General features: G+C 38.8%; 1 protein-coding gene across 1 annotated transcript in view; it reads right to left on the reverse strand.

Annotated features, from left to right (window-relative positions):
• Positions 1-12,352, reverse strand: part of LOC103750013 (Alstrom syndrome protein 1-like) — a gene marked incomplete at its 5' end in the record, with an annotated part of 83,275 nt that overhangs the window by 45,262 nt on the left and 25,661 nt on the right. Inside the window, 5 exon segments of the mRNA XM_029556019.1 lie at positions 10,675-11,053; positions 11,056-11,109; positions 11,112-11,347; positions 11,349-11,476; positions 11,479-11,765. Coding sequence (XP_029411879.1) covers positions 10,675-11,053; positions 11,056-11,109; positions 11,112-11,347; positions 11,349-11,476; positions 11,479-11,765 — 1,084 coding nt within the window.

The following is a 12,352-nucleotide window of genomic DNA, read 5'->3' on the forward strand; positions in this document are numbered from 1 at the left end:
TACAAAAAATAAAAAATGGGGAGATATATGCCCAGACACCAAGTAATCTTTTACATCATACTCTTTTCATCTTAAACTTTTTGAATTTGGATAAAAATGACCACTCTGCAGCAGATAGAATGTGGCATCCTCAGTCACAGGATACCTATGCCCAAGTCAGGTGGAAGGATCCTTTAACTGGACAATGGAATGGCCCTGACCCTGTATTAATTTGGAGAAGAGGGCATGTTTGTGTTTTTCCACAGGATGTTGATGGAGCCAGGTGGCTGCCAGAAAGGCTGGTGAGGTTCGCCGGATGAGCGCCAAAGAAAAAAGAAGTAGAAAAGAATGATGAGTCGACAAATGTGTCTGATGATGATGTTCCTGCAAGTGATCATGGCTGAGTTATACTGGACTTATGTTCCTGATCCATAATATTGCACCCCGCGATATGGGAGGAAAAAGAGATAGTAGTGACTGTGAATGACTCTTGGTTAATTGCTCAGCCTGCTTTAAAAAGCCTGATGATGCAAGTGGCGATGAATTTTTATAATTTTGGATTGGGAAGAGGGTTGCCTATTTGTTTTGTTAAAAATAATAAGTCTGGGTGTGTACAAGTAGATGACTGTGTGCTTGTGGGACAAAGTGGATATTGTACCGATGTCAACGTGTTATTGCCAAGAGATAATAGAGAAAAAAATTCTCTGCAAGCATTTCCACCCTGTAAGCAGCGGCAGATATTCTAAAAAGGTTGAGAGCCACTTTACCATCATGGTCCTATGGTTTAGTGGGACTTGGCATGCTTTTCCTCCTGTATTTGTTTTCATCTGGTGGCAGTAAAGTTATTTATGAAATCCTGTGGCAAGTCAAGGCTGCTGTGCATGATATGAGATTGCGCTCCCTCCCCTAACAGAGGCCGGTAGTCAAACACAGATAAGATCTTCTTCTGGGAGAAAGTCAACGTAAGACAGGGTGTAGCTGATGGAAGCTACATGCCGATGATGGGTAAGGCTTTGCTCTAGCAGAAGACAACCTAAGACAGGCACAGTCCTTCTGTCCTGGATATAGCATAATCTGGGGTTATAAAAATAAAGGGGGAGATGTTGGGAGCTATTAATGTGTTTTGCACACCAGTACCTAATTTGCCAAGTCAGGAGGAATGTGTTTATATGGTGGAGCTCACAAAACAAGTATTTGACGCTCCTTGACCCTCAGATACAGGTGGGAAAAACAGCTGTTGAAATTGAGTTAAGATCTCTGATGTTCTGTATAAAAAGGTGGAGCTAAAATAAACTGGGGCTACAGTCTCTACTGACAGCCCTCCCAAGTATCTTTTCTATCTCTTGTTTTTTCTTTCAATCCTCACTCCCCCTTTCAGGTACTGTCTGTCTTGGCCAGCTGGCACCGGCAACCTTCCATTGCTATTTTTGCCTGCTTTAACCTGTATACAAAGAAACTGGTTCCCCTATCAGACTTGGCAGGCTCTCTCATGTATGGAAGCAGATGATGAACTCTCCTAGGATGATAATAAGATACTAAGACATTCAAAGTAGAGACTGCAGGACAGTTTCAGCTGTCATTAATGACCAACTAAGAACTGGAAGTACAGCTAAGTGATAGAGCATCTACCCAGCACAAGGCCCCAGGTTTGACTGAGAGAAAGGAAGGAGCTCACTTGTTTGCATGTAGTTAGGAACACTTGAAATGATCCTAAGTCCTGAGGTTTAAGGCTCCATATGAGCTGGGCATGGTGGCGCACACCTTTAATCCCAGCATTTGGGAGGCAGATGCAGGTGGATCTCTGTGAGTTCAAGACCAGTCTGGTCTACACAGTGAGTTCCAGGATAGCTGGGGCTACAGGGAAACCCTGTCTCAAAACAAAAAAAAACCCCTCCATATGAAATATAATTTTATCAATAACATGTTAAAAAAATAATGTTTTGGATATTTTAAGTTAAATGAAACGTACTGCTAATTTTTCTTAAAAGGGGTGCTAGAGAGGTTTCAGTGGTAAAGTGCTCGCTTAGCACATGCCAAGTCCTTGATTTCTATCTCAGGCACTAAACACAAGAAGAAGGGAGGGAGGAGGCAGGCAGGGAGGGAAGAAGGGGAGAAGAAGGGAGGCTCTACAAAGGTTACAATGGCATATGATTCCATTTATTTAGCATTCACCGAAGGACAGTGTTTGCTATCTCGTTTCCAAAAGTTAAAGAAGGCTGTTAGAAGGGCTGGAGAGATGACTCAGCAATTAAGAGCACTAGCTGCTCTTACAGAAGACCCTGGTTTGAATCTCAGCACCCACATGGTGCCTAACAATCATCTGTAACTCCAGTTCCAAGGGGTCTGACACCCTCTTCTGGCTTCCATGGCGAGCACTGCACAACATGGGTCTATTTACATACATGCAAGCAAAACACTCATAGAAGGGCTGGAGAGATGACTCAGCAGTTAAGAGCACTAGCTGCTCTTACAGAAGACCCTGGTTTGAATCTCAGCACCCACATGGTGCCTAACAATCATCTGTAACTCCAGTTCCAAGGGGTCTGACACCCTCTTCTGGCTTCCATGGCGAGCACTGCACAACATGGGTCTATTTACATACATGCAAGCAAAACACTCATACAGAAAAGCAAATAAATTTAAAAAACCATGTTAAAGGGGAAGGAAAGAACATAAATATGGTGCAAGGACATTCCTTCATGGTCACAATACACTTTTATGCTGTTCTTATGGTAGTGGTTACATGAATCTGTACATGTTAACAAATTTTACAGAATTTAAACACACCCTTTAAAAAAATAAGCACATACAAAAATGGCAAAATTTGATTAATGTTTGAAGTCTGTTAACAATATTGTGCTACTGTCAATTTACTTGTTTTGACAAATAATTAAAATTATGTAAGATATTAAGTGGTGGACACCTACAACCTTTCAGAACCTTTTTTTTTTTTTCCTGGCTAAAGTCTACCTTAACTTATTAATTGCATATGACCTAATTTCCTAAACAATTTCAAGGTTTTCAAAGCATCAAGTAAAACATCAATAAAGCACTTTTTAATGGTAGAGAGCCCCTTTAATACATTCATGTCATTATCTGTTAAGAATTATCTTCTTCAGGACTGTAGAGATGGCTCAATGGTTAAGAGCACTGGCTGCTCTTGCAGAGGACCTGGGTTCAATTCCCAACATCCACATGGTAGCTTAACAACTGCCTGTAACTCCAGTTCCAGAGGAATCCGACACCCTCTTCTGACCTCTAGGGGCACTGCATAACACAGGTGCACCTCATACATGCAGACTCATGCATATAAAATAAATAGTAAAATACTTTTAAAAAGACATCTTCTTCAACTTCATTTTAACATGAATAGATTTTACAGTTTAAAACAGCACCCAAGGCCGGGTATGGTGGCAAAAGCCTTTAGTCCCAGTGCTGGGAGGCAGAGGCAGGCAGGTCTCTGTGATTTCAAGGCCAGCCTGGTCTACATAGTGAGTTCCAGGCCAGCTGGGATTACACGGAGAACCTGTCTCAAAAAGACAAAAAAAAAACCCAAACAAACAAAACCCAGCAACCAAGCATTAAAACACACATAAAAGTAACTCATAGTGGGGCTGGAGAGATGGCTCAGTGGTTAAGAACACTGGTTCTTCTTGCAGAAGACCTGGGTTCGAATTCCAGTACCCACATGGCAGCTAATAACTGTCCTTAACTCCAGTCCCAGGGGATCCGACAACCTCTTCTGACCTCTGCGGGCATTGCATGACACAGGTGCACTTACCTACATGCAGGCAATAAACGAATACTCATTCACACATTAACTAACTAACTAAATAAATAATTTTTAAAAAAAGTAACTCATAGGGAGAAGCTGAAAGAATTACCAAGTCAGGCGCAGTATGGTAAGACTGGAAAAGAATTTACATAAATGCAAACCATTAACAAGCAATGCATCTATGCTGTTAAATGCTCCTGATTTTACTAAGTATTGACTCTGAAAATGAGTAATTAGCATAGGAAAACTGAGGGCAACATTTCTAAGACTGAGATTAAGAAATCTAAATCAAAAGACAGGCACAGTAACAACAAAACAGTACAAATCTAGTAATTCTAGGTATGTCATTTCCAAAATAAAAATCACCCATGAAAAAGATACTTACCTTTTTTTTTTTTTTTTTTTTTTTTTTTTTTTTCTTTTTTGTTAATTTAGGTTTTCAGCTTGATTAGAGATATTCCTGATTTCTGATGCTTAAGAAATCCTTAGCAGTCACTGCCTCTGCCTCCCAAGTGCTGGGATTAAAGGTGTGCGCCACCACACCTGGGATACTTGCCTTCTTAAAGAAGAAAACTCCATTTCAGAGAGCGAGAAGGAAAGCTATTGTTATTTTTATCCATTTACTTTAAAAAATATGGAGGATACTGAAATATGGCAAATGTTTTGTTTAGTAAAGTTGTAAATGATATTATCATTATCTTGAATCAAGGGTAGCTAGAGAAAATCCAAGATGTATATGAAAAAATCCTTGTTTATAGAAAACTGAGAAGATGAAAATTATATTTCAACTACAGGCTCACAGAAACTTTTAGAATTATCTATAGCCCCTGATTATCAGTCTTAAAACAATTAAGTCTAAAAAAGGAGTTTCTAGACAAGTCTTATATTGCCTCACATTCCTGAGACAACATCCAATCTTTTGTTCATCACAGAAAGGTTATAGATAATAGAGTTCATACTGCTTATATTTGAGTCCCAGAGGAATCAACAGAAATAAAGAAAATGACCCGATCTGAAGTGGCCTTGGAGAGCTTTTGTAATCTATCATTGTTTGCTCTACATTAGACTATTTGTTTATTTTATTTAATTTATTTATTTTATTTATTTAATTAATTAGTTTATTTATTTATTAGTTTCTTTGGAACAATCTTACTCTGTAGCTTGGGCTGGCCTGGAACTCAATATGTAGCCCAAGCTGGCTGGAAACTCATGCCAATCCTCCCGTCTCAGCCTCTGGAGTACTGGGATTATATTCATGAGTCACCACACCTAGCTTTTCTGAACTATTTCTGTGATCTCCTGTGAGTCTATGTATCTTTCAAATAAACAGGAAAAACACCAAAGCAGCAGTAGCCAGTGTTCCTGTTATATACTCAGTCCTTGGGACACTAAGGCAAGATTATTACAAATGTGAGACTGGCCTGGACTACATAGAAGACCCTGTCTCAAGAATAAAAACAGTAAATCCTAAATCACTGAAAATAACAAGCTTCTGTGCAAGTCTAGACAACAAACTGGAAGTATGGTGAACAACAAGATATTTACAGAATTTCAAAGACCCTCAAAATATGTAATTACAAAGGAGAAAAGAATAATTTTACAGTGGCAGCATGCAGCTGTCACAACCTTACTAAAGTGATTTGTTTTCAACAAGACAAATCAAAACTATGTAATGTGATAGTATGCAATGAGATTTAATGAAAGTCATGTTGCTTTCTTACCTAAAATAACTAATTTGAATGTAATCATGAGGAGACATCAGAAAACTCAAATTGAAGAATTTTTTACAAAATAACTCGTTTATAATCTTAAATGTCAAGGTTGGGGCTGGAGAAACGGCTCAGTGGGTAAGAACACTGACTGTTCTTGCAGAAGATCTAGGTTCGAATCCCAGCACCCACATGGCAGCTAAAAACTATCTGTAACTCCATTTCTGGGCATCCAACAGCCTCTTCTGTCATCCGCAGACATTTCTGTCATGCACACAGGTGCACTTACTACATGCAGGCAATACACACATACACATAAAAATATAAAAATAATAAATATTTTTTAAATGTCAAGGTTATGAACATCAAGGAAGCACTAAAGGATAGGCTCTAAACTAAAAGAAACTAAATGCAACATGTAACTTTGAATTGTTTCCCTTTACCATATAAAACACCAGTAAGAAAACTGGACATGGCCGAATGGTATCTGTAATACCAGAGTTTTGATTTCCTGACTCTGATATCTTTCATTATGTGGAGGAATATCTTCTGATAGGAAATGAGAATATATCACATCTTAAGTGGTGGGGCAGCAGGTCAACAACTCATTCCCAAATGACTACGTAGAAGATCTTGCAACTTTACTGTAACTTTTTAACTCCAAAATAATTCGAAACAAAATCAAAAGGGAAAATAGAAAAAGCAAAATCATACCTGGAAATGCAATTGTCTGCATATTATCACACATTTTTTCATATAATAATTAAACAAGCAGACAAATACAGTAAAGATAAAAGATTTCAGGGGTTAGGGAAATGGCTAAGTGGTTTAGAGCAGACTTCTCTTGCAGAGGACCTAAGTTCAGTTGCTAACACCCATGTTGGGCAGCTCACAACCACCTAATTCCAGCTCCAGAAATTCAGTCTCTGAGGGCACCTACATACATATTCACATATACACATATAATTAAAAATAAAATCTTTAAAAAAATTTTTTTCAACAGTATATCTGACCAACTAGACCAAAGTGCCTCTGTCTCACATGCAGCAACAGCAATACCCATTCTTTTCTACTGCGCATTGACCTTAACACATTGACCTTCACAATATCATAAAATGATTCTAAACATTTTAACTGCAATGAAATCAGTCAGAATAATCTCCATGAATACAATGGAGTTAGAAACACAAATCAGCATAGTCTATAGAACAAAGACGAAATTATAACAAAAATGATAAGCATTTGAACAAAAATGAGAAAAAAGCTAGTCTCTCTATAAATGTATTGGAAAAGAATCCTAAACATTAACAAAAATTAATGAATACATTAAAATTAAGTATCCTCAGAAAGGTATTAAAAAGACCAAATTAGGATGCAAAATAGAAGACACAAAAGATAAAAACAGAAACTAATGTAATAGAAAATGCACACTTAAAAGGCTCAGCAAAACACATATTTTAAACTCTTAATAGGAATGATCAGAGACAGATTACCAGTATCAGAGATAAAAAGGCTAATGCCACAACAAAGCATTACTAAAACAACCCATGTCAACTTAAAATAAGATGCTTCTGAAAAGGACTTTTTCCAAAACTGACACCAGAAAAAAAATTCTGCATAGTGATACACATTAAATAAATCAACTCTATAATAAAAATCCCAAGCCAAAACACTTTTACTGCTAAATCCTACCAAAATCTCATAAAGTACCAACATATTCATTTATGAATAGTCCACTCAGTAATACTGGACAAGAAAACCCCAGGTGAGTATTTCCAATGAACATACTTAAGAAAATGTTTTTAGGCAAATTCTATCTAGCAATAAAGGCTACCATGAATGAAGAATGCAGACAGTAATCCCCACAAAACCACTATAGCAAAGAGTTTGCCTCCATTTCTGCTGTTGGTTCACAACTTCCTTTTTGTTTTTTTGTTTTTCCCACAAATTTGTTTTTAAGACTTACCCTCTTACACTCCTTTGGTCCCTTGGCTGGGCCGACTAGTGAGTGAAAAAGTCAGGTACTCTCTGAATGTGACTTTGTTTCCCAGTCCCAAGCTCTAGCTACTATTAAACCCAATCCACTTTTTTTTTCTTTGCCCAAGCTAGCCCAGACCTGCTTAAATCCACCCAGATCTGAAAGTTCTGTGTGAGTTATCAATTTCTATTCAAATCATCTTAGGGTGAAGAGTGGTATCAGCCATCTTACTTCTGCCAGGGTAACCACAGTCAGCGACAAAGGAAGATGTCTTCAAGACATTGATAAGGAATCATATGATTCGGATGTAAAATGCCACCCACAGGTTCATGGTTTGAACATTAAGTCACTAGCTGATAGCCACTGGTTTGGAAGGTTGTAGAATCTTTAGGAGATGGTGCCTAGCTGGAGGTGGGGGGTGATGAGGAGCAGGCAGTCCCACTTCCAGCCCATGCCTCTCTCATTCCTGCCTGCCGATGTAACAAGGCCCCTCAAAAGCTCCTCAAGCCATGCATGGAACCAGCTCTTTTAGTCACTGTGCCTTCCCTGTTATATGACTGTACCCTCCGAGTCACAAACCAATAGAAACCTCTCCTTCCTTAAATTATTTCTCTAAGGAAATGCTATTGTTCCTCTTCTATTACTTATTTCTCTGGTTGGTTATTTACATCAGTAGAGACTCATCAATACCTCTTTCATGCTTTGTGCAAAATCTAGTGCTACTACTATTATTTTCTTGCTCAAGTTGTTCCAGTTACTAAGAATGAGCTCAGTTTTGCCACTGCCTCCCATTGAAGCTGGAATCAACCATTTATCTGAAGAGCTCTCTTTTTTATGGAGACTTTAAAAACCCAGATGTAAGCACCAGGTTTGCTCAGCTGTTCCTGGATGTCACTGCTCCTAGCACTTCTCACTGAGTTAGGCTAATACACGATGTTAGGCTGATTAGTCAGTGAGCCCCAGGGAGCTGTCTCTGTATCCCCAGTGCTGAGAATACAAACATCCACCACAACACCTGGCTGTTTTACATGGGTACTGGAGACTGAACTCATGTCCTCATGCTTACAAAGCAAGCACTTTTCCAACTGAGCTACCTATCTCTCCAGACCACAAAAACAAATTCTCTACATTTCAAGGTTTTAAAATCGAGAAACTGGTTGGGTTTGGTAATGCAGGCTATTATCTCAGCACTTGGGAATCACAGGCAGGAGGATCTTTGTGAGTTCCAAACCAGCCTGGTCTACAAAGTCAGTTCTAGGCTAGCTAGAGCTATATAGTGAGACCCTGTCTTTTAAAAAAACAAACAATAACAACAACAAAAACCATCTAGAAATTGAGTTAATGATCTCTGCCTATGAGACTGTAGTTAAGTATAAACAACAGAAGCATTCACTATGATGCTTGGCATTTACCGCATTCTCACAAACAGCATCACTAGTTCATACTTACAATCATCTATTTTCTCTCATTCATACCTTTATCTCATTTTAAAGGAATTCAGCTCCCAAAAGCTAGCATTTAGACCATGAAAGGTTTAATGAATAGTGCACACAATTTATCCATGCTTTAAATTTCTAAACAGCTTTCAAAACAATCAGTATTATCTCCATAGCCTGTTGTGACATAATACTCAAGTTGACACCATGGGGTTTTTGCACCAATCCAGTTCATCACTTCAGCTTCCTAACAGAATGTTTTAGCTTTCCAACTCTTTCCTTCTACAACTTCTCACATATGAGAGCCACAGATATTAAATGATTTGTCCAAGATTGTGGGTGGAAGGGGTGTTCAAGTGGTGTTCAAAAATCTGCAAGACAGTACTAAGTAGGGAAACGAACTCCTGCTTTCTTTAAACAGACTGCTTTTGAGCTCATTCTCCCTCCAGCAGCATTACTTGGCTCAGGGAGAAAATTCTGTATCTCAGTTCCCCAGTCAATCAAGGAATCCGATTGTCATAAAGAATAAATGAGTGTATGAAGATCCCTCATGCCCATGACTGCCACAAGAACCAGCTGAGTAAATACTGCCTTCCTCCCTTCCAAGCCTCAGGCTTTCCACTAGGGTATGCTACCTTCTCAACCATAACGTGAGAGCACTAACACACAAGTAATTTGCTTTAGCCATGAAAATAAAACTAAATTAAACAAAGAACTAATATTGTGATGAATAAGACAGATCTAATTAATTAGTCCGTATATTTAGTTTCCACTCATGCAACACAGGGTAAGGGAGGCCTCATACCAGCGGAACATTATAATGATATGCATTACTGCTGGGATTGACCTGAGCCACCTGGCTCAAGTGCTTATTTGCCACGACTCTCCACTCCAAGGTTATGGGGTGGTTTTCCGTACTGCTTTTCTTTTTTCCTCTCCTTTAAAATACTAAATATATGAGGAAAATCATGAGATAGAAAGAGTGAAAGGGAGGGAAGATATATACACAAAGAACATGGAAAGAGACATGTGATAGCTAATCTTGATTGTAAACATGATTAGATTAAAAAACTGACTAGATGGGGCTACAGGGAGACCCTGTCTCAAAAAGATTAAAAAAAAAAAAAACTATATTAGTAAAGAGCACCTCTCAGCATGTCTGAGGGTATTTCCAGAGACAGTTAGATCATGACGGCTCTGACCTAAGAATGGTTTAACCCATTGATAGATTCAAAACATGAATAGACTACTGGAAGCAGTGGAACTGTAGACAGTAGGGCCTAGTTCCTTGGGGCTGCATCGTGTCTTGTCCCTTTCCTATCATGGCTCCGTTCTATTTCTTATCTACCATGAGGTAAAGAAGCTCCTCCACCACATACTCCTAAAGACACAACATGTTGCCAAAACACTTGAAAGCAACCATTGGCTAAATCCTCTGAAACTATGACCAAAATAAATCTCTCCCCCCAATTTATGGTGCAAGCTCCCAGAGGAAATATTCAGTATATCTTCAACATAAAAATAGCAAACTGTACAATTGGATGACCAGATTCTTCTCGTAATCAACTGCCTGCACCTGAAGTTAAATCTTGCCAAAAGTCCTTTGGAAATAGTCTTGGAAAAAGTCCTTCACATTTTTACTCCTATTTACCTATCTCTTGAAAGACCTCTAGCAGACTAGATTCAACCTCCTATAAAAGAAATCATACTGCTTTTTCCCAGTCTTTCCATTTGCTTACACATTTTAAACCCTTTGTTACAAATTTCATTAGCTTGCCTGTTATCACAGTGACTCACCCATCTGCAGACACTGGAGTCCCCTGTGGTTTGGAACAGCCTTCCAAATCTGAAATGTTCATTTGTGCTTGCCTTGAGGTTACTATCTGGCTATTCTGAGGAGGTATGGTTTTCAAGTCCTGAGTGATAGTCTTACTAGCTGGAAGAGAAGACTGTAGAACTTCCAAGTCCAGTGGAGATTTAGGTCCTAGAAAACCTAAAAATTCTTGATCCTGTGCTACAGGTTTACAGGTCAATAATTTGGAGGTTGGTTCCAATGATCTTGAAGATATAGTTTGTAGATCACAATTAAACTCACTATCAACCCTTGTTTTAGAAGCAGGATCCAGTGAATGAAATCTCTCATCTGTTCCACTATCCAGCTTGGAAGGAGTCTTGGAACACATGAAATCGCTTATTTATTTGAAGGTGGAGTAGATGCAGATGCACAGTGTCAGGGGCTGACTGGGAGATCATATTACTGAACTTGGCTTCAACATTTACCAGATTAGAAAAGTGTAATTTAGGAATACACTCAATCTTTTCTACTACAGAACCCAGACCTTGAGAAAGATTTCTCATGTGGTCATCTACATCTGGGGATTTGCACTGCTGCTGTTCAAGAAAAACAGAAGGAAGGTCTGAAACTATATAATTGTGGCACTGAGGAAAGAGAGGATGGTCTTCTGTCATGATCTATATGTGGGGCTTTGCTTTGTTCAAAGAGTTCTTGATGCTTAAGAAAAATACAAGAAGCAATGTCTGGACAACAGGGAGAACGGTATTTGCTCACATGATCTGTGTGTGGGGTGTGGCTTTGTTCAAAGTGCTCTGTTCAAGAAAAATGCAAGAAGGAAGATCAGGAGTTAAAGTTACATTCTCTTTTACTTCTGGTGTGGAACTCGGTTTGTCCAGAATGAGAATATCTTTATGAGAAAATTGAACTCCCTTGAAATTGCTATAATTTGTACTGACACTGGGGTCTGAATGACTGATTTTAAAATCTGATCTTTCTAAGAGTTGTCCTTTTTGAGGACAATGTTCAGCATCAACAGGTAATTTTTGCCTTTGCCTATCACATTCTGCTAAAATAGTCACTGGTGAATGACTATGTCTTTTTTTTTTAAATTAGAAGAACCATTTCATTACAACAGCATTAACCTATTCAATAACATTTTTCTGAGCTAGGGTACATCTCTTTCAAAATTGGCTGTACATTTCTAGGTTTACAGATGAATTATTACCCTTATATAATCTTTTACTCATTATAAACTCTATAAGACATAAAATTAAATGAGGTTCCAACGTTTAAAAAAGATCTCCACTTCGTTGTCAAAACACACAATTTCATACAGAAAAATTCATTCCAAGCCTATTGACATTGAGACGTTTTCACATGCATTTCTAATCTCTATATACATGACTATCACTGGTTACAGTCACCCACCTTCTGAGCTCCTCGGCATCTGAGCATGAATACAAACTCGTCAGGTAGACAGCCTTCCTCTCCCACTAGAGCCTGAGCATGAATACAAACTCGTCGGATAGACAGACTTCCTCTCCCACTAGAGCTTCCATACCCTGCCATCCCTGCCACTGTCCACTGTGCTGTCAGCACCCCAATCTATTCCCCCCTATCTGCCCTCCTGGTAAATCTAGTCAGCCAGAGGTCCCTGTTCCAGGAGGATCAGCTGTTCCT

Source organism: Nannospalax galili, unplaced genomic scaffold, assembly GCF_000622305.1.
Source record: "Nannospalax galili isolate Female #2095 unplaced genomic scaffold, S.galili_v1.0 scaffold3407, whole genome shotgun sequence".
In the NCBI taxonomy this organism is placed as follows: Eukaryota; Metazoa; Chordata; class Mammalia; order Rodentia; family Spalacidae; genus Nannospalax; species Nannospalax galili.